General features: G+C 55.4%; 2 protein-coding genes across 3 annotated transcripts; one reads left to right on the forward strand and one right to left on the reverse strand.

Moving 5' to 3' along the window:
• Positions 1 to 1806: 1806 nt before the first annotated feature.
• On the reverse strand, positions 1807 to 6444 carry SYT8 (synaptotagmin 8). Its single transcript, XM_054201199.1, has 9 exons — positions 6307 to 6444; positions 4508 to 4642; positions 3990 to 4147; positions 3764 to 3859; positions 3351 to 3518; positions 2997 to 3164; positions 2684 to 2801; positions 2133 to 2266; positions 1807 to 2040 (listed from the first exon to the last, which is right to left on the reverse strand). Exons 2-9 carry the CDS (start codon positions 4623 to 4625, stop codon positions 1807 to 1809), a joined length of 1194 nt encoding a protein of 397 aa, XP_054057174.1. The 5' UTR covers positions 4626 to 4642; positions 6307 to 6444.
• LOC128909477 (cytosolic 5'-nucleotidase 1A-like) lies at positions 5349 to 16080 on the forward strand. 2 transcript variants are annotated; one of them, XM_054201201.1, is made up of 7 exons: positions 5349 to 5463; positions 10404 to 10462; positions 11167 to 11334; positions 11710 to 11839; positions 12401 to 12523; positions 13629 to 13807; positions 14334 to 16080. In XM_054201201.1, the coding sequence occupies exons 2-7, from the start codon at positions 10418 to 10420 to the stop codon at positions 14634 to 14636; spliced, it is 948 nt and encodes a 315-aa protein (XP_054057176.1). In that variant the 5' UTR covers positions 5349 to 5463; positions 10404 to 10417; the 3' UTR covers positions 14637 to 16080. The 2 variants fall into 2 exon arrangements, with proteins under 2 accessions (XP_054057176.1, XP_054057175.1); XM_054201200.1 differs by lacking the exon at positions 5349 to 5463 and adding an exon at positions 8177 to 8617.
• The last annotated feature ends 5236 nt before the right edge of the window (positions 16081 to 21316 follow it).

Consider the following 21316-nt stretch of genomic DNA (forward strand, 5'->3'; position numbering starts at 1 on the left):
TGGCCCTAAATCACCACACGTCATCACCAAAACCCAACCTGGCAACAGATTTGGCACCCCAAACCCCCTTCAGAGATGTTCCTTTCTGCACGGCCTGTTCCAACCTGATTTAAGGCTGAGGCTGAAGGTTGAGGCTTTAAAGCCTCCCTTTAGAAGTCTTTTTCAGGTGACTGATTTTCTCCTCCATCTCATTAGCAGACGCCAGCAGATGCTGTTTGCCCAGCAGAAGCCACACTCCAGTTGTTACAGCCATCTCGAAACCACCCTGTCATTTTTTCCCTCCTCACGGCCACGGCGAAGCCTGGAGAATATTTATCAAGAAGCAGACGCAGCAGCTTTTTATGGTTAAACTCAGGTCATTAATCTCTAGCGAGAGTTTTCATAATCTTCCTCAGCTTCACTATGTTTGTTTAACTCTCGGGTGGTTGCTCCGTGGAGCTCTGGGTAATTGCAGATTAACTGCTTTTCAATATTAATGGCTCTTCGTTCATGCGCCAGGCTCTCTCCCCTCCAGAGCCAGGGCAATAGCTATTATTATTCTACATTCCTTTTCTCTTATGGGTCAAAATACAATGACATGAGCCTAAATCTTCTGTGCGCTCTGGCTGCTTTGTAGCAGAAGTATTTCGGAGTAAGGGTGATTCCCTCCTCCCCCCCAAATGCAGCGAGCTTCCTCCTGCAGATGGCTCCAAGGAGCTGCTCCCAAGCCACTCCAAACTGCAGCATACTCAAGGACGGGTAGGGACAGTGGCACCTCTCCAATGTCCTCATCCTTCTAGGAGGGCTCTTTATTTATGTAGCCCCCACCCCAAAGCCCCACAAAGCAGGACAGGGCAGGACATGTGGCCGCAAAAACTTCCCAGATTACATGAAACCTGCCCAGAAGTGACGTGAGGGCTGCAACCCAGCCTTCATCAGGGTAGTGTGATCTGATCATGGCATGAAAGCGAGAACCTCAGCCCCTCCACCCTGGAGCACCTCCAGGTGCCAGGGGTGCAAAGCTTGCTGTGCCAGCACAGTAGAACCACACGGTGTGGATGGAGCCACCACTGTGCTGCCCCATCTGCACGGTCTGTGGGGATGGTTGCTGGTGAGTCCCATACTCTGAGTCACATCTTGGGGCGCACAAGTCAGCACAGACTGGAAATGGGCTGAAAGTGAAGCCGTGTGGACAACCAGTGGCTGATTTTGCTGTGCCATTTTAGCCTCTAGCCAGGACACAGAGCCTGCTTATTGCAGAGGCACTAAAGAGCTAGCCTTGAGTCTCCAACACCTTCCTCACCAGCCTGTCCTCTTTCTCTCCTCTCAAGCCTCTTAGGGTGTTTCAAGGTCTTGGTCTTGTTTAAAAGCCTTCCCAGGACACGTAAAGCCTTTCCAAGAACTCGCCTCTTGCCAAGTTATTCACAACCAAAGAAACTGCCCACCCCAGGCTGCCCGCACATTAGTCCTCTGCTTGAAAAATACCAATGGACTCGATGGTTTTGCATGAGCTTGAAGCTCTGTGTATTTGTTCCCCTGGCCCATGAGTGGTTGGGATGAGTCGGCTCCTGCATCCGCGCCGTCCCATCTAGCATCCTCTGCTCCACGTCCAGCCTTGCCCTGGGGTGCCGAGCTGCTCCACTCCGGGCATTACATAGGGCATGAGCTGCACCAGCAGCCAGATCACCTCTTGGCCAGAAAGAGCCCCCAGTCCCCTCTTTGCTGACACTGAGGTGGGACAAACACGTCTAGATGCTGCTGAGCAGAAGCCCCTCACCCCTCCACAAGCCCTCTGTCCTGCGCCCCGGGTAGCGGAGGAGACCCCCACTATCTGGGTGGCAGGGGCAGCTTGAGGTGGGACTTCAGCCCCAGGGCTTTGTCAACCACATCTGGGGGCTGCAGGCTGTGCCACTGGGCAAGGGGCCGGCGTGGGTTGGACAGCATGTCGGACCAGTGCCGCAGCTGGTTGCCTGTGGCCCGGCAGCCCAGGAAGAGTTTGCCGATGGGCTCGTTCTTGGTCACTTTGTCATGATCCCAGACGGAGATGACCACGTCCACGTTCTGCGGGAGAAGGGCACAAGAAAGACAGTCAGTGGGAGGGGGCTTGCCACACCAGGGACTCACTCAGCCCTGGGCGCTGCAGGGAAACCCACCTGGATCTGACTGAAAGGCACCTCAAAAACAAACATCTCATTGAAGTAAGGGCTTAAGGTGTTTTTCTTCACACTTGTCGTCTTCTTCTTCCATTTCTTCCTGTTCAGGATGAGATGCACCTTAACAAAAGGATCTGAGGAGAGAGAGGACATGGCTGGCACAAGTGACAATTTTTGACTGAGGAGCTCAGCTACAAAACAGCTTCCCTAGAGCATTCCCAAGCAGAGCATGGTATCCCATTTGTCACTCCTCATGGTGAGTATCGACCACTCTTCCCCTTGCCAGCCACCCCAGACTTCACCTCCCCCTGCCTCCTCCTGCCATGAGCTCCCCATACCATCCAGCCATGACATTTCCTCCTGGGAGATACCTCTGTCCAAAGCTAGAGTATCTGTGATAGGGAAGGCTGGGAGCCAGCCAAGTGCTAGGTATGGTGGTGGCAGCAGGAAGCAGGTCTTGGCACCAAGAGCTTTCAAGGCTTTGCAGCTCTTGGTGCCATTAAGGCCTGGGCAGGAGTAGGGAGATCTGAGCATGAGCAGCCCCTGCTGACCTGAGAGCCCATCAGAGTCCATCTGCTTCAGCTTCTTGGCTTCCAGGATGAGCACCGTCAGCTTGCCAGTGCTGGGGACATAGCGCAGCGAGAAGCAGATCTCACCCAGTTGCTCTTCCTGATGGAGAGATGCCAGCGATGAGCACTGGGCAGAGGAGCTGGCTCACCTAGGGCTGGACCACCAGTCTGGCCCCAAGTTTCCTGGGTCTCCCCCACCTTCATGCTTGCCCCTACAAGCCTGCTTCTTGGGGTGGTGGCAAGCAAAGCAACAGTGCATCCTTCCCAGCAGAGTTTCCCACCTGCCAGGACCAACCTCCACTTTACTGGCTACCGCCAGGTCACTCCACTGCTCAATGACATGCTGCAGGCTGACGCTGGCCAGGGGCAGCCGGACCTCACCGATGATGTTGTGCTTAGCAAAGCGGTTGAAGTCATAGATCTGCATCACCAGTGTGGATTCAGGCACCTCTGCCTGGGGTACCTGCAGGGGAGGACCCGAAAGCCTGGACACACTCCTCAGTAGCAGCTCCTGCCCCACGGGACAGGGTGGTGGATGCAATAACAGGTCTTTCTCTCTGATGCTTCCCCATCCCAATTTTGCAGGGAGCAGTGCCCATGCAATGGTCTTGGTGGGACCAAAAAAACATCTTCAGCTATAGTTTCCTACCAGGAAAGTGAAGGTCTCATTGAAGACGGGGTTCAGGGTCTTGCGGTAAACCTTGGTCTCATACTTCTTCTTCCTATCAGACGTTAGGTAGACGATCACGTATGGATCAGATGTACCTCCGCTGTCCATGGCCTTCAGCTCGGCTGCCTGCTTCACGCCGACTTTCAGCTTAAAAGGAGTGATGCACAAGGTCACCAGGTGGAGGAGGATGAGGACAGATGACCAGGGGCTCAGTGGGAAGCAAGCAAGTGCAGCAGGGAGGACGCCTCCACACCACCTGGGCGTAAGAGCCAGCAGGCTGTGGGCAGGGGGAGATGTGCAGGAGGGTATGGTCCACCCCAATGGGCAGCAAAATGGGACCATGCAGGAACAAAGCATTTTCCCTGCCGTGCCACAGCTGCAAGCATCCCCACCTCCTGCGCACGGAAGTTGTACTCCAGGGAGTACTGCAGCTTTCCTCGCCCTGTCGGTTCCACACCCCTCTCCAGGTCCTCCATCTCGGGCTGGACCTGCAGCAGAGAGCAGCACTACCCTCAGGACATGCTCAGCCACATCCCTGGCCACCCCCAGGACCGGGCAGCACGGCAGCAAACCTCTCAGGGAGGAGGGAGCTGGGGGAGAGGGGACAGCAGGACGCACGAGGCTGGCCGTGGTGGAGCTGCTGACAGCATGCAAGTTGACTCTCTCCTTCCTCTTGGGCTTCTTCTTGCAACAGCAGCACCTGATGATGCAGATGAGGAAGAGGAGGAGGAGAACAGCCGCTGCCACAGCCACAGCGATGAGCGCCCATTTGGGTACTGGTGTGACATTTGGGGAATGGAGATGGACAGAAGAGTTAAAACCACGCAAAACCCAGTGCATTCAAACTCCTTCCTGGTGCTTCAGCATTAAGGAGTTGTATTTTCAAAATTGTATCTATAATCCTGGACAGTCCCCATGCAGGGAGCCTGCAGCTGGAGACCATTCCCCAAATGGGCAGCAAAGACGTCCTGCGCTCCCGGAACGGCACGGTATCCCTCTGCAGCATCCCCACCCCGATGGACCCCGACAGAAAAAGGGATTTGGAGGGAAAGAAAAATGGATACACAGCCTCAGAGTCCAGGAGCCCCCCCAGATAATGCTGCCTTAGAGACCAGGGCAAGCACTGCCATACTCACATGGGATCTGGCTAAGCCAGCCACCCAGGAAGCCCGGCTGAGCTGTGGTGGCCATGGCCATGGGGCTGCTGGTGAGCCGGGAGGCCGTTGCCTTGCCTTTCGTGGCTGCCACTGCCATGGCTAAGCTGGAGTGACCTGGGGAGGCAAGCAAAGTTAACAGGGTGGGGATTTCCTTTCCAGTGGTGCGTGTGCTGCCAGTGGCCCAGGGCTCTAATGAGAGCAAACACAATTAAAATAAGAGCCCAGAGTAAGCATTTAGGGCTTGGCCACTTTGGCAATGAGGTGTGAAATGGAGCCGCAGGGAGCTGCCGGCAGGCAGGACTCTGCGCCTACAGCCTTCTCATGCATATCCTATCCCTGCAAGCCTGTCTTTGGAAAGGGGAGGGAGCCAGGCGGATGGATTAGGGTGTTTTCCTTTGTTTTTGAGAAGAGGAATCACCCGTCTGTAGGGCAAAAAAACCCAGGAGCTCTTTTGTGCTGGCTCCTCCTTGGCCAGGCAGCATGAGCTGAAGGGTTTGCTCAGCCCCAGGCAAGCCTCACCGTTAGCTAACACCTTTTTTTTGGCTATTTTCCCCCCTCTCGCAGGGCTGAGGAGCCGGAGGGTTTGCTCCTGGGCTTGCAGTGGGGCTGGTGCCCGCATTGCAGATGTCAGTGGTGCCACCAGGCTGGGGTCACACCGGCTCGGAAACTTTGCGTAAGCCTGACCCGTGCACATGGCAACGCTGACGCAGCTTAAGGGAAGGCTTCAAATGGTTTTTCACTACTGCGCTCCCCATAGCAATGCTCTTATTCTAGCATGAACACTTCCTTGTAGCCAAAACTTCCTCCCTGCCTCCTTTCGGGTGAGAAGCGGCAGCCGCAGAGGCGTGCCAGGAGTGGGGCTGCGCGGCGAGTGGGTCTGCAGCTATCACGGCGCTGGTGGCACCTGGCCCCAGTGCCGTGACTGAGGCTGGCAGGTATGTGCTTGTTTGTCTTGGCTGTCCCAGCCGCCCACCTCGCATCTGAGCAGGTCTCTGCTCAAGCAGCCATCATCACCTTGCTCTGCTTGCGCTTTTCCTGTGCTCTGCCCACATTCTTCCCACCCCACAGGGCCATGGCTCCTGGCACGGGGAGCCTCCTGGGGAGAAACCACCCCTGCGCTTCCCTCCGCTGAGCCCGCAAAGCCAGCAAGAGCCTTTAATTTTTCCAACAGTGGGTTTTGCCACCTGCGGGCACAGAGCTGGAGGGACTTGGGAATTGCTGTCATCCCTGCGGCATCATCGCTGGGGCAATGAGGTGCAGGATAAGTGACTTGCCCAGGGCCGCCTGGCTCATCTGTGCCGTTGGATACCCAAGCTCCGCTTGCAGCCTCACCACCAGCAGCTTTAATGATCAGTTTCTCCTGTTCCCACACATGGAAATTGGTGGCTGGTGACGTGCCTGTGATGCTTAGGAGGCACTGGGCTGCGGCTTCAGGCTGTGGTGGTGGGTGGACACGACAGCGCAGGCAGGCAGGCACCCACCCAGCACAGAATTAGGCGTCTCAGCACTTTTTCCCTGCCAGACTCCATGGACTGCGTCACACTAGTCTGATGTTGGCCCTGGTTTAAAAAAAAAAGGCTCAACCCAGCCCTGCGGGGTGACCTGATCCGCTGTTTTGGGGGTGATGGGGACAGCCCTGCTGCGGCCTGGGAGAGGCAGTGCAGCCTTGGTGGGCTCTGCAGGGAGCGTCCAGCAATCCTGCTCCTGGAAAAGGGGCTGGGGGAGCCCTGCTGCTCACTCCCACCCTGTGCTTGCCTGGCTCCCAAAACCAGACTTACCGATGCGTCTCCTTCCCAGCCTTAGTCTCCCTTCCCCGCTGCGAGAGCTCCGGGACCAGACACCACGCGTGGCAGGGGCATGCTGCGGGGTGAGACGGGACCCCGCCGGGTGCAGAGCCGAGGGTGCAGCAGGTATGGTGGCTGCACGGCACGGCCAAAACAGGAAAGTCTGCTTTGCCAGTCCAGGAACCGGGCAGCCCCAGCAGCTCCGTCGGCCCCACCTTGCCTCTGACCCAAGCCGTGCTCACGCAGGCAAAAAACCAGTGGGGAACTCCCTGCTGGACCAGGAAGCAAAACCTGGCCTCCTGCCTGCGAGAAACCATCAGGCATCACTGCCCAGCTCCGTGCCCTGGCAAAGTCGTTTCTTCAAACCATCCCTGCAGTGATGCTGGGCTGGACCACACGTCTGCAGTCACTTAGCGCAAGGGGATGGATGCTTGCAAGAGGATGGGTGCATGGCTGCATCCATCCCTGGTGAGCCCTGCACCTGGGGAGCCCAGCTGGTCAGCCCACAGGGGCACCCGGTGGTTTAATGCACCATGCGAGGGCCCGGGCAATGTGTGCGGCAGTGGGGATGAACGGGGATGCTTCACTCCAACGCGGCAGAGAGGGCAACCAGGGCGAGGGGATACTGCTTGGGTGGCTCCATCAGCCAGCACCAACGGGAGCAGCACCAGGCACATGGCCAGGAGCGATTCCACTGGCATCCCTGTCACATTAAATTTATGCTTGCACATTTCTTCCCTTGCTGCCAATTCAGCAAAGTCAGCCCAAAACCTGTCTTATCACGGCACAAATTTGGGGCAGTGCTGGAAGCAGGGAGCCATACTGCCAGCGCACGATGGTTGACGCAGACATGGGGATGGAGGCCCCAGAAACCAGACCCATCCCAGCTCTGCCTGGCCACCCTGGCTCACTGGTCCTGCCAGATTTTCACATGGACACCAAGGCGTTGCCACACTGGTCACCTGGCCACAGGAGAGGTTTTGCGGCTGCCTCTCAGACACCTACAACCTGGCCCCACTCACAAGCACCCTGCGCTCCTGCTGCTCAGAGAAGCATCATCTCCAGAAGCAGGAGATGCTGTGGGAATGGTGCTGCAACAAAACCCTGGCGGGGGAAACACAGAAGCCAAAATTCTTTTTGCTCAAAACTGGCAGTCCCAGAGGATGCACAGAAGAAATACATAAGGGGGGCAATGGGAAAAGGAAACATGCCCAATAAAATCAGTCAGGGAGAGGGTGTTTGCTTATGCATGCTAAAGGCTGAGCTTATCAGTAGCCTTTTCCACAGGCTGTTTGCTGGAGACAAGCATCTCGGTGAAGCCGAGCTGCGCAGGACCCCGGTTGCAGCCCACAGTTTGGGAGGAGGTTTGGTGATGCCGGTGACAACCCAGTGCCAGGCAGGGGGGACGGCTGCTTGGCCTTAGTGCAGGGGAGTTTGGTCTCCTTTGGCAGGAGGCAGGCAGGAAAGGCTGCTGCTCTGGGCCCTCTTCCAGCAGTGGGGCAAGGGAAAAGCTGCAGGATGGCAGCTGCTCCTCTATGTCAGCTGCCCCCTCAAATCTCACTCTTGGGCAGAAAGTGGGTCTTGAAATACCCTGGTAGCATGAGCCTCGCAGGGCTGGATGCTACACAGCCTGTCCAGGGGAGCGAGGTCCCAGCCCGAAAATCACCCCTGCAGCGCATAACAGGCAGCTTACAGAAAAGAAGGGAAAAGGGACCCGAAAACATTACAGGAAAATTGCAAATGTGGTGAGACCCCCACTGCACCCTGCCACACTCCACACCAGCCTGTCTCCCCAGCTCAGCTCCCTGCATCCGCCTGCATACTCTGCAAGCCGTTCCTGAACAGGTAACCCTATATTTTCGGTCAAAAACACAACCATTATGTATTCAAGGGCCGGGAAATGAGAGGTCTGGACGCAGGCTATAAATACCCCAGCTACAGAAATAGACATCACGGCAGCGCTTGTGGGCAGCGAGCGGCAGCTGAGCACAAGCTCTGAGGGAGCCCAAAAAGCAGCACCGGGGATGAGCCCCTTCCCCAGGAGCTTGGCCATGGCCGAGGGCAGGCCTGGGCAGCCGTGACCGTGCGGTGCTGGCTGGGAAATGCAGCCTGTCCAGGGCACGACGCCAACCCGCCGGGCTGCCTACAAATCCCAGCACGCCGGGGAGCGGAGCTGCACCCCAGTCTGCCTCCTGCCTGCTTCCTGCCAGTGCGGGGAGGGGGAAATATAAACGGCAGCATCTCGGGCAAAGTTTGGATGCTGCCGCCGGACAGGCTGCACCGGGGAGCGGAGGCAGCACTCGCGGTGAGTTTGGGCTTTTCTCTCTAGCGAAATGCCGGCTCTGTGCGGTGGGGTTAATCGCTGCGCCGCGCTACGCAGCTGTAGGATGAGCTGAGGGGACCAGCCAGCATCCGTCTGACACGCTTTCCTGCGCATCCGGCATTGCCGGGGAGGGGGGGGACTGGCAGCGGAGGTGTGTGTATGTGCATATACGCATATCAGTATGTAAGCAATACTGCAGTTATTAGCGGCAGGTAGATGGAAAGGGGAAGTCAGGCTGGGTTTGCAGCACTTGGAAGGGCAGAGCAGAAATTAGAGGTGTTGTTCTCCCCCCAGGAAGGGCTTGCTCAGCTCCGTTGTCTCCTCTCATTTCCCTTTCACTTTTAGAAAAGTGCTTGGCTGAAATTCGGTCAGAGGACAGCTTCCTCCTGCTCAGCAGACAAGAAGGGCTGGTGGTTGCCACCCTCTGCCCTGCTCTGTGGGAGGAGACCCCTGCCCAGCACAGTTTATGGGGGGAAGAAGCAGAGGGATGCTCAGCATCTCCCAGCTTTCCAGGCACCCCCTGGCTGGGGAAGCAGCCCTGCCGGCAGGGATTTCCACTCCCGGGGCAGCTGGGGAATACACATGCAAGCATTGAACCCCCACGGCAAGGCTCCAGCTCTTGGGGCTGGCATCAGCCAAGTGCATTTCCTAACAGCCCAGGCCACGCTTTGTACAGCCCCTCAATAATAAAAATGAATTCAAGAAAACTGGGGCAAAAGAAAGATCTCTCTGGAGACTCTGACTCCCCCTTCACTCTGCATGCTGGCTTTGGTCTATGCTTGCACAGCCCCTCAACCCTGTAATCAGGTGGAGCATGAACTGGTAAATGAGGTTTGAACCCCCCTGCCATCCCCAGCACATCAGTGCAGGGACATCATTGCTGCCTACAGAGAAACCCCACAGCATACTTGTAGGAGCTGCTGGGTGGAAACAACCCCCATGGGATGCCCCTCGGTGGGAATGGGAACAGTTCCCATCCCACAGGCTGAATCCTAAAATTCCACTTCTAACACTGACTAGTGCACAGAAATGAAGCGTACAGCGTGGTGGTTACAGAAACCACAGGACCTGGGTGCGCAAAAATAAATGTGATTTCTTATTCAGCTGCTAGGCACGGGCAGACCGTGTAACCCCCCGTGACTTTCATCTGCCAGCCCTGGGTTAGCACAGCCTGCACTGAGACCTTTAGCGTAGGGATCAGCTGGCTCACAGGGCTGTGGAGGGGCAGACCAGCCCCAGCAGCGGGATTCCACCCTGCACCCAAGCCCTCGCCACACACCTCCCCTGACTCAGGCCTTTTGCAGCTGCAAATGAGCTGCTCACACAGTGAACTTGCTTATTTGTGGACAGAAGTTCGCCATTCACACACAAAAATAAATAAGAAGAAAGGCAATAAGGATGTGAACTAGAAGCCTACCGGTAAGATCTTACCTATTTTGGCTTTTTAGCTCCAATCAATCTCCAAGCCCTAGTTAAGATGCATAAAGACAGACTTAATTTGCTGGAAAGAGCTTCACAACCACTTTTAGCAGTTCCCCCTGGAGAAAAATACTCTTTGGGGAAAAAAAAAAGAAAAAAGCCACTTCATCACATTTAATTGGAACTACTAGACCAGGCTTTCTCAGAGCAGAGCTGTTGTTGGCAGAAGCAGGTTGATTTGGGTTGCCCCACTTGGTGGGTAGGATGTCCCCTTTCTTTTCCACCTTCCCTCCTCTCTAGATTGGCTGTTTTACAGTGTATCAGTTTAATTGTATACTTTCTCTTTGAGGCTGAAAGTGGAAGATGGCAGAGCCTGAAAGCACAATCATAAACACCGACGTGAAACAGGTAAAAGGTTGTTCGTTACAAAACACGCATCCTGTATTTCCAAAGCAAGTTTTGAAATGCCACCGCAGGAGACGACACACCACAGCCCAGAGCTGCGGTGGCATGAATTGCTTGTGCCTAGCTTTCAGCAGAACTAGCCTGTCCCAGGGGTGCTGGCCACCTGGTCCCAGTGAGGTCCCTGTGATTTCCACATGGGAAGAGGTTGCAGGACTGAACCTCCAGTTGCATGGACAGGACGGGCGCATTTGCTCACACTTAAGTTTTGGAGCAGCCAGGGAGAAAGCAGCAGCTTCTGTACATGTATATAGACTTTATTAGACTCTCCAGAACTGAACTGTGCAAAGAAACACAGCAGTGCCCAGCTCAGCACAAACAGGCGACCGTGGCTGTGCTGTGCCCACAAACACCAATGTTATGAAGCAATCCCCTCTGGTATGTGCTGTCCTCAGAGCATATGGCACTTGGCAGACAGGTTAGGGTTTCATAACTGCCTGCCCCATCCTTGGTGGCCAGAAAATGAAGATTGGGCTTGGTACCTCTTCTCCAAAGGCCCTCTGGCATCAGGAACCATGACGCATGGATGATGCCTCCAACACCCAATCTCACCACCCTGATCAGTGGAGCCCTGTCTCTCCCTGCTCACCCCACCTCCCCAAACTCCTTCTTTGCTGTCCCCTAACCCCTCTTTCCTCCCTGTCCTGCAGAAAGACCCTAGTGAGGCACTGGTCATTGCGGTGACCACCAGAGCCATCTTCAACCTGGAGGAAGAGCACAAGCTCTACATGGAGAAGGGCAAGGAGGAGTACATAAGGCACCAGCAGGCCAACCAGGACAAGCCTCTGCCACCAGGCACGGCTTTCGCCTTCATCCAGGTGAGCCCCACACCTAGCCAGGGGCACATGCAGACCCCCGCAGAATGGGGTGAAAGTTCAGCTTTCCCAGCTTTATGTCTCAACTCCCATCACAGGGTGCAGATATGCCTGTCCTGGCCTCTTGGCCTCCTTGCAAGGCATCGAGACCTGTGCTCCTCACCGGTCCCGCATGTCCACCTGCCCCCTAGTGGGTATCCTGCTCCCTGCCCTCTTGGTGATGGCTTTTGGAGTACGGTTGCTCTGTCTGGTTCTCCATAACATGCTACCCTTGCCATAGCTGACAGATGCAGCACAAACCACTAACCTTAACTGCAAAAGAGCCCCAGCAACACCATCACAGTCATGCCCCTCCAAGAGAGTCTCATCTTCTCACAGGCGGTGCAGTATGTGAACGAGAAGATCCTGGAGAGCAACCCAGCAGAGAAGGACCTCTTTGACATCCTGGTGCTCTCCAACAACAGCCCTGAGAGCGGAATGCGCATCATCAACAGCGCCAAGCACTACGGTAAGGGAGATTCCATCCATGGAGGTGCGTGCTTCCCCTGGGATGCTGCAAAGCAGATAAGGCACAACAGTGGAGCATCAGTGGCAAATACAGAGCCAGGGGACACACGGGGGAGGGGTTATTTTGGAAACAAGCCCAATTCCTGGCCGCCCCATGCAGCTTGCCCAGGATGATGGAGCACACCCAACATACAGGCTCCTGTCAGAGCCCAGCTCCCTTTGGCCGAATCCTTTGCACCAGCGGGGCTGGCAGCATTTTGTGCAGCCAAGGCATCCTCAGGCAGCTACTAAAGAAACAGAGTTGTTAAACACAACCTAAATCTTGGATTTAGGCTCATTTAAGGGAGGGGTGAAGGCAATATTTAACTGCACTCTGCAGTTTTGTAGGAGCAATGGGGCAAGAAGATGCAGCAAAAACATGGGCAGGTTCCCCACACAGCACTGAGAAATGAAGTGCCCCGAGCTCTGCAGCAAAGCATGCCGAGACCCTGGGGAGGGAAGGGGGTGCTGCGAGGAGGATGTTGCCCCGTAACAGACTTTGCTCACGTTCCCTGACCCAAAGGCCTGGAGATCTCAAAGTTCTGCTTCGTCAGCGACGAGGACTCCACGCAGTACCTGAAGTCCCACAGGGTCAAGCTCTTCCTCTCGGCTGACAGGACAGATGTCTGCAATGCCCTCCGGAGAGGTGTGTTCTCCCCTCCATCCCACGCCCCCAAACCCACCACACTTTCCCCAAGCAGCTCAGTACTAAGAGGCAATGCCGGAGACCATGGTTTCACAGGGGCAAGGAGATGAATGGCACACTCACTACCAGTACAGACCTGAAAAGTTCAGTCTCCTCTTCTATCCCAAACAGTAGCCTGCAAACACACCAGGATTTCTCAGATGCCTTCACAAGTCACCAAGTGCTTTATGCATAATTCTGGCCATAGATCTGCCATGGGCTGGTCATTCCCTGCCTGACATTTAAGCCTTTCTAACAAAGACACTGATCATTGCTGCTCCCTGGATCAATAACCGTGCATCGCTGGTTCCCAGGCCTTTGTGAGGATGCTATAGAAATTTGCTTTCTTGGTACACACAGAGTTACCATGTGCTCAGGGATAGATGCAAGCAGATGCTTGACCTGGATCGGAGGCAGTACAGCTCTAATGGGGTTAATCGCCTCCTTATTAATTTGCTTGGGTATGAGCACATCAGCTGGCCAAGGTCCTTCAAGGTCAGGAGTAAGCCATCTGCAGCCTGGGCTTTCCTTCGCTACACAGCACATTCCTTGAGCCTCCTTGAAGAGCATCATTGCTCTGACAAGTCTCTCTCATCCGGGGGCCTCAGTCCACGGATGAGGGCGGGCAGGGAGCAGCCTGTACGAAGAGACCTGTAATTAAGCCAATTACCCCAATCAAGTGGAGGTGCCAGTCCCTATTACTCACAGCTCAGAGTGCTAAATCTGGGCATTAAAGCCAGGCTTGGCAGGGTGAGCGAGCACCAGGAGGAGGGCTGCTCATGCCCACACAACCACGCATCATCTCTTAGCAGACCGAGTATCTCTCCAGACATTGGTGTCTGATCAGTGGCTCTGTCTTGTCCATTCCCATGCCCATGGGGGGATAACACAGCCCTAGAAAGGCTGGCCTGACCCCTCTTTCGCCAGAAAGACCCCTGGCTTGGAGACCCCAACATTTATGGTGTGGGACAGGGCCATGGCAGATGTTCAGGGAAGAGCTGGCCATGCACGAGCTGCCCCCAGGAGGGGGTGCCCCTCCTGAGCCCCACCTTGCTCTCTCTCACAGGGGTCTCGTCAGCACTCGTCTTCCAGCAGGAGGTGCAGGCTCCCAGCACCCCGCTCCGTGTGGTGTTCGATGGGGACGCCGTGCTCTTCTCTGATGAGACAGACCAGGTCTTCCGGGAGCAGGGGCTGGAGGGGGCACTGCAGTACGAGCGGGCGATGGAGGCCGTGCCCATGGGAGAGGTAAGCAAGCCACCCCACTTTGATGGGCATCCACAGACACCATGAGCATCTCTCCCACTAGGGCTTTGCCATGAGTAGCCAAAACAGCACAAATCTTTACAGTATCCCTTTGCATCCACCACTCAGTCCCTGGTGTGGGCCTGATCTGGGGTGCCACTGGAGATGGATCTGGCCTGATGTCTCCTGTAAGCGAGCATCAGTTCCCAAATATCCAGAGTTGTGGATTTTTAGGCTGGGACCTCTTGCTGTAAAAGTCCCTGCAGGACTCAGACCCAGAGGCACTGCTCGCCAGGATGTACCTTCCTGGTCACCCTGGGATTAGGATGAGCATCACAATGCTCACCTTCCTCCCAAGCATCCCAGTGCACAGCACCAGTCCCAGCACCGCCCAATCCTGCACCACACAGGTGTCCCTGTGCTCTGCAGAGCCCTGAGAAACCCTGGAAGAGGACCAAGTGGCTTGTACAGGGAGAGAAGGTGTCTCCTTATTTCTCACTCACTCCCAAGTGACTTGCTGTGCTTCCAGGGTCCCCTGAAGGCTTTTGCCATGCACCTTGGGAAGATGCGCAAGAAGTTCAGCCAGGAAAAATCCCCCATCCGCACTTACCTGGTGACTGCCCGCAGTGGCCGGGACATGGGCATCCGAGCCATCAAGACGCTTCGGGAGTGGGGTCTGGCCATTGATGAGGCTTTTTTCATGGACGGGGCTCCCAAGGGCCCCATCCTCGCCCAGATCCAGCCCCACATTTTTTTTGACGACGGCCTTCATAACATCCAAGGGGCTCGAGATGTGGGTGTACCCTCTGCCTGGGTCCCTTCCTGCTGCTGATGGGCTGCAGGCCAGCAGACCTCCCTCCTAGCAGCACAGGGGACTGGGACAGTTGAAGGCAAACCTTCTGGTGGAGAGGGAAGGATTTCCTAACCTGCAGCAAGCAAGCCTCAGGGAAAGGAGGCAAGAGCATTGCATGAGAGCACAGACTACCAGGCAAGACTTGATGCTCATTTCTGCTCCTGATATGAGGTCCGTTATGTCTTAGGATAAAGCCAAAAAATGCAGCTGTGCCAGAAAGGAGGGACACCTTTGCTGGCACACTGAGAACTATCACCTGCACCCCAGTAGGACCTGGGGACTTTTCTGCAAAGAAATAAATGAAGCTGTTGCCCCACACATGAGATAAAGGAAGCACGAAACCAAGCACTAAAACTTCTAGCTTTGGCTGTGCTCAGACAGCCTGCAAGATTTATTCCCAGGATCTCTGCCCAAAGGAAGCCCTCAAGACCCTGCCTCAGCAGACACACTCAGCTTGCTTTCCTGAGGAGGCTGATGTGCTAGCAAGTCCTTCAGGCAGCTCCAGCCAAACTCAGCAGAGGGAAAAAGACTTCAAAGCTGCAAAGGACTTACAAACTTTTTAGAAATGGGTGACCAGGTTGAAGAAAGAAAGCCCAAGCTGTTCCCCTCTATAGAAGAGATCATAGCACAAGTCACCTTTCATTAGGCATGCAGACTGCTCACAGACTGCCCTTAGGAGACCCAGACCTGTAGGGCACTCAATTCCTGGAGCTGCAGGAGATGGGCCAGGGACAAGGCTGCAACCGAGGTCTGAGGTCCATCCAGGAGACAGAGCTGCTACATAGCTCCAATGTCCCACCAGGAGAGGGCAGTGGAGATGGGCTGCCTACACCACAAGCCATGCAGGGGTCAGGGCTGCAGACCAGCACCCCAGGGACCAGAACAGAACTAGGTGCACAGGCCTGAGTTTAGATGGGTCTCCAGGGCTGTGAGGGGAGGTGGGTGGGTGGGGGTCCCAGGAGTGGCAGTTCAGGGCAGGTGGGGTCCATGGGAGTGCTCAGGACCCTGCCTGGCACCAAATCACCTGTTGCACAGGGATACCTTTCCACCAGCAGTTTGGACTCTGCTCCTCATTTTCCTGGGAAGCAAGCAGCCCCCCCATCCCCGAGATTCACTTGCAGGTTTCTTTCCCCAGGGCTGGATATGAGCAGTTGCCACTAGAGGCCACTGTGCTGCCCAGGGATACAACACCCCGAAAACCCCAGGAGCTCCCCAAAGCCACCTCAACAAGATACAAACTGGCCGCTCAGGGCAGTGCTTGCTTGGTGGCAGTAGGATTATGGATGGAGGAGATAAATATGATGGTGGCTTAGTTTTTTTAACTTCAGAGTAATCAGAAAGTAATTTTTTTTTAAAGCATCACAAGCGTCGCTCTCACCAATGTCTTTTTCCCCTCAATAAATAAATAAATGAGCATCCCCATGTGAGCACTTGTCCCTCGTGCCTGTGTTCAGTGGCATGGGAGGGGGGCTGCGATAATTCCACGCTCTTTTACAGACATTTGATTCTTTTATCCAGTCTTATATGTGCACATTGAGCTGGGTTCAATACACAAGAAACCTTCAGTCAACTTTGGATTAGTTCTCTGCCCAGCTTCTTGCGTCCCCAAACCTGCACCCTTCTGCTACCCTGAGCTTGGGGGATCTGCAGATCTCACCCTGCCAAGGGGAGCTACTGGCCCCATGGTGCCACTGGCATGGGTCCTGTCCCTTCCACCATGGCCACCACGTGGGGCCAAACTCGGGGCTGCCAGGGCAGAGCAGGGCAGGCATGCTCAGGCATAGGGCTTTGTGAGGAAGCCATCTCCAAAGATACAAAGCCCAGCAGGGTTTTGGCACCAGCAGTCTGGCCCCTGGCCTTTTCACTCAGTTCAGATGCTGAAATTAGATGTCTGGAGGTACCAACATCAACAACACCAGCTACTCATCATTCGCTAATGATGCTAAGTACCCGCCACCCTCAATCACTGAACAAACATTAATTACGGCATGCTCAAAACATGCCCGGTGAGCAGGTAAAGATGTTCATCCCACTTTTATGCAGGTCAGATACCACCAGGCTGGGTACAGGGATCCAAGGACCCATCTCCAGCCCAGCTCACCATGCACAGCCGGCTGCTTCGGTGGCAGCTGGCGGTGGGGACATGGACCCTGTGGTGGTGGCAGTGGTGGTGGTCCCAGACATCCTCCACCACTCTGACCCATCGCCTTTGCCAATGCCTGGACAGTGCCAGCAGGAGCTCGGTCAATGCTTTGGCTGAGGGGGAATTAGCTGAGTCAAGGGTGGTGGGGAAAGGCCCACGTGAGCCTTCACAGGGCGCGAGCTGCTGAGGCAGGGGGAAAGTGCCACGTGCCTTCCTCCAGCACTGTCAGCACAGCGGGGGATGACAGGGCGAAATGTGCCCAAAATGGGAAAAAAGGAAGGAAACTCAGGGTTTGCAGGGTTGCTTCATATGGGGCTAAGTGCAGCTGCTTTGGGCCATGGCTCAAAGGTGTAGCATCAAAACTGCCCTTTACTGTCCTGCTCTGAAGATGGAGCATAAAAAACACCCCCCAGCAAGGACTGCTGCAGCCTTACCCTCTGCTGCAAGGGCAAACTTGTTTCTGTCTTAGAGGCATCTGTAAATAGTTCATTAATGCTTAGGATGTTCCTCAAGTCTCAGCTTTCTGAGGCATTTTAATCTCCCTCCTTCAAGGGGTTGCTGGTGCCCAGGGCTTTCCTGCTGCTGCTACAGCCCAAAGGGAGTTTAGCTGCTGGGGCTAGTTGCAGGATGCTTCTCTGATATCTCTCTCAGCTTTTGGGGGCCAGGGCAAGGAAGAAGCAGGTCACACCACCATGCCACCCACAGGGACAGGCTCCCTTTGAGCCCTGCTGGGTTTCACACTTTTCCACTCCGTGAAAAGAAATGAAGGGGTGCAAAGGGGGATCTGAGGACCTGCACTTGATTTTGGCCATTGCTTTTCAGCGACCCCGCGCCGTCCCAGCTGAAGCTGCCCAGGGCTGGGGTCCCCACCGGCACTGACCCACCAGTGCTTGGGACACCCTCACGAGACCCTCCCAGTGCGGGGAGGGATGCGGGCAATGCCTCCTCCGCCAAGCCCAGCTCTGCTGGCCGTGCCGAACAAGCAGCCCTTGTTTTGGGGGGGGCACGTGACCCCAGGGATCAGAGGCTGTGGACGTCTGGCCCCAAGGGGTTTGCAAGAGACCTTTGCCCAGGAGTATGCCCTTAATCCCTGACTCACTGCACCAGTGAATTTAGGATTGCATACTTTAAAAAATCCCAATTTAGCGCTATGAGAGAGAAAGGAATTTTTTATGGAATGGTGGCGCTGCAGGGAGGGAAGATTGGCAGGTATTTAGCTGCTAACAGACATCTGCATTGGCAGTGTCCGAGCAGTTCGGCTTTATTGACTCCTGCCTGCAGCGGGAGAAGATGCTGGAGGCTGCAGGACCCGGGCACAGCTGCACTGTCCGCCAGGGATGCTCCCACACCTCCCTCCACCCACAACCTACAAGGACCTTCGACCACAAGCACGGGGCACTCATCTTCACATTTTTGACCTAACCCTAAGCCACGCCGGTGACAGAGCTCCTTGGGAAACACTCAGGGGTTCCCAGCCAGGGAGGGTGAGATGCCAAGTCTCACACTGCAAATAATTATAAACAGGGTGTTTTCTGTGCAGAGGCTCAGAGAGAGGGTGTGCAAAGCCACAGACTGTGTTTGCCAAGGTGCTTAAACGTGGGTTCAAGATCTTAACCCCAGGCAGGCACGTTGGAAAATGCTGGCTGTGGCGGCAAGTGTAGCTGGTGCTTAGGAGAAAGGTGACAACAAATAAGTGGGAATTAAGAGCCTTCATGGGCATATTCACACAGTAACACCCGCGCCGGGAGGTCAGGATTGATTCACCAAAGAGGAGCTGGGTGGTTGCTCCTACTCCAAGGAAACACATTGCAATTTTAAGCCGATCCTTGGGTTGCCATAGGGTGTTGACCCTTGTCTTTCTGAGCCCACCCTCTTCCCAGGACCAGAAGGCTCAATTGCTTTGGTGCTTTGTCACGTGGAGAAGATGTAATTGCATAAATTATGGTCTTCTTGAGGCAGCTTTGGCTGGAAATTAAAAGAAATAATTAAACGGCACCTAGTGCTGGCAAAGAAAATGAGATGGGTGGCATGCTTGGATGAGGCTGGAGGCACATCTTTGCATCTAGCATGGACATCCCACCTGTGAGCTGATATTCCCCCCCCTGCAAGCTGAGCTCGAGTGGCCCCAGGGACCATGACAGGAATTGCTCAAGGCAGGCGATGAGGTGAATCGGGTCCCAGTGCTCCCCACCACATCCTGGCGTGGGAGGCAATGAATCGATGCCATCATTGCCACTTACCACCTCATCCCGTCAGCCGTCGGTCACGCTGCCTGCTACCAGCGCCTGCCAGGGTTGTTGTTGCCTGTCCCCAGCAATTTCAGCCTGCTGCAAAATAACTCGGGTGAGGCAAACACCACGAGATCCCTGCCCCGAGGAGCAGACAGGGCCAGCAGCTGGGGTGAGGCAGGTCCCCTCCTTCCCGAGATGGGTACCAGGTGTGTCCTCAGCCGTGGGGGAGGATGGGCCGGGGGATGCGGAAGGACGTCCGATGCCGAGTGGGGTCAGGCGCAGGCAGGCAGCGCGGGGGCAGCGAGGATTTGGGCAGGGCCATGCAGAGAGTGCGTGGGATGCAGGGACAGGCGATGCCGAGTTTGGCAGCAGCCCGACAAGGCACAGCGGTGTACAAGTAAACCCTAGTGAAGACATCAGCGCACCTCATAGGCTTAAAGACATTAAGCATTTTGCTCTATAAGACCTTTTTTCTAAAAAATTAGCTAGGGGAAAGGCTGGAAGAGCAGGATCTGATGGAGAAGGTCCACTAGGGAGAAAGCACCCCATGCTCAAAGCTGCTGCAAAGGCCCTGATGGGGACGGAGCCACGCTCAGGGCTCCTGCCCATCGTGACACCCACCCACGACACCTAGCCATTGGTGAGCCACCCTCACCAGCCACCGGGATCAGGGTTTGCGGCGTGAGAGACACCAAAGGAACAATTAACACCCAGTCTAAGCCTTTTGCAACTCCACTTAGCCTCTCCCCAAGGTCACTGCAGCCCATGCTGGCAGCCAAAAAATGTTTAAGCAGGCTGCCTGCCAGCTCTGCCTCCAAACCAGCCCCAGCCAGCCGGCACCAACAGAGCAGGGATTGCCACCACCCACGATGCCCAGGACATATCCCTCAGCACCTGCAGTGCTGGGACATGGTGGCCAGAGCCTGAACGGGTCCATTTGGTGTGCCCAGTGCAACCCCTCCCCTGCTCCCACATTTCCCATCAGCCAGAGCTGCTGCTAAAGCACCTTCAAGTTTGCTTTTGCGGGTGTCACCCAGAAAGAGGGTGTAATTTGGGAATTGCCGGTGCCGCTGAAAAACGCGCCCTCACCTTGTGAATTGTACATCAGTTTAGGAAACGGCGTTGGGAGTGGGCGAGATCCTGGCGCTGTGCCGGGAAAAAGTTAACCACCGCTTCGCTCGAGGGCTCGAGGCCGGTGAATCAGGCTCTGCTAATTAGCTGCATCCAGCAGCTTCACACCGGTACGAGGACCTTGAGTTGGAGTCAGGGTGTTTGCAACCAGACGTGCCCAGACTTGAGCGCCTGTAGGCCCTACTCAGCTCAGACTGAGGAATATTTTTCTTTTTTTCCTTTAGCAACGAGCTGCAAAATCCCAAACACTTTTTTCTGGATTTGAAGACGACGTTCATCCTCTAAAAATCCCACCCGCAGCTTTGCATTTAACACCTCTTGGCCAAAAAGTAATCCGTGTTTCTGAACTGAAGCTTTCCTTGCCCCTTAGGTCATTGCAATTCAGGGCACTGTCTACCGCTGCAATAAATGAATTTATAAAAAAAAAAAAAACATCAAGGAAAGGGCGAAGGCAAATGCATGGCCAGCCCTAAGGAGAAAGAGGCCACCATAGCATCCCTGCCAGAGAAACTAAGGAACATCAGGTCCCTGGCCATGTGGCAAAGGGCACATGGGACAGCCCAGTGTCACCCACAGAGGGGACCCCAGTCTCCCAGGGCTGGGGCTGGTGCACCTCCTCATAGGAGCCGCTGGGGCTGAGTCATTCAACCTGCCCTTGGGAATCCTCTCAGGCAGGGATTGAGGTTGCGAAAGCGTGTCCCGCTCCCAGGGGTGCGTCACCCCACACCCACAGCCGTGGGTGCCAGGCACAGCACTCCGGCTCACCCCCAGAGCCGGAGGGATGCTGGAGGCTGCGGAGACAGGCCAGCAAGGAAAGGGCTTCATCCACCATGCCGAAAATAGGAGCAAGAAGGGGCAGGTCCCTTGGCCATCTCTCGCACATCTCCGCCAGCTCTGAACACCTTGGCCACAGCACTCCAGGTCTTGCTCAAAGAACAGGGAAAAATGGCTAAAAACCCTCATGCCCAGGCTCATGCCGGCCTAATCTTTTGAAGATAACACCACACAACTTTCATGGTCCCAGCCTATAAATACCCAGACATGTTTCCAGCTCCTGGTGAAACATCCCTGCTGCACCTCTCAAGGCTTTGACATCAGGGCAAACATCCCACAGAGGTGCTGAGGGAGCCCAAATGAGGAAATCCAGACTCCTT

Source organism: Rissa tridactyla, chromosome 4 (genome assembly GCF_028500815.1).
Source record: "Rissa tridactyla isolate bRisTri1 chromosome 4, bRisTri1.patW.cur.20221130, whole genome shotgun sequence".
NCBI lineage: Eukaryota > Metazoa > Chordata > Aves > Charadriiformes > Laridae > Rissa > Rissa tridactyla.

Bases quoted from the DNA above. Each gene is read 5' to 3' on its own strand.
- SYT8 (XM_054201199.1), bottom strand. From the start codon at position 4,625: ATGGCAGTGGCAGCCACGAAAGGCAAGGCAACGGCCTCCCGGCTCACC. The intron at 3,519-3,763 runs GTGGGGATGCTT...ACTCCTTTTAAG, and splicing joins ACAACTTCCGTGCGCAGGAG to CTGAAAGTCGGCGTGAAGCA. The intron at 3,165-3,350 runs GTAGGAAACTAT...CCTCCCCTGCAG, and splicing joins ATGAGACCTTCACTTTCCTG to GTACCCCAGGCAGAGGTGCC.
- LOC128909477 (XM_054201201.1), top strand. From the start codon at position 10,418: ATGGCAGAGCCTGAAAGCACAATCATAAACACCGACGTGAAACAG. The intron at 10,463-11,166 runs GTAAAAGGTTGT...CCTGTCCTGCAG, and splicing joins TAAACACCGACGTGAAACAG to AAAGACCCTAGTGAGGCACT. The intron at 12,524-13,628 runs GTGTGTTCTCCC...TCTCTCTCACAG, and splicing joins CTGCAATGCCCTCCGGAGAG to GGGTCTCGTCAGCACTCGTC.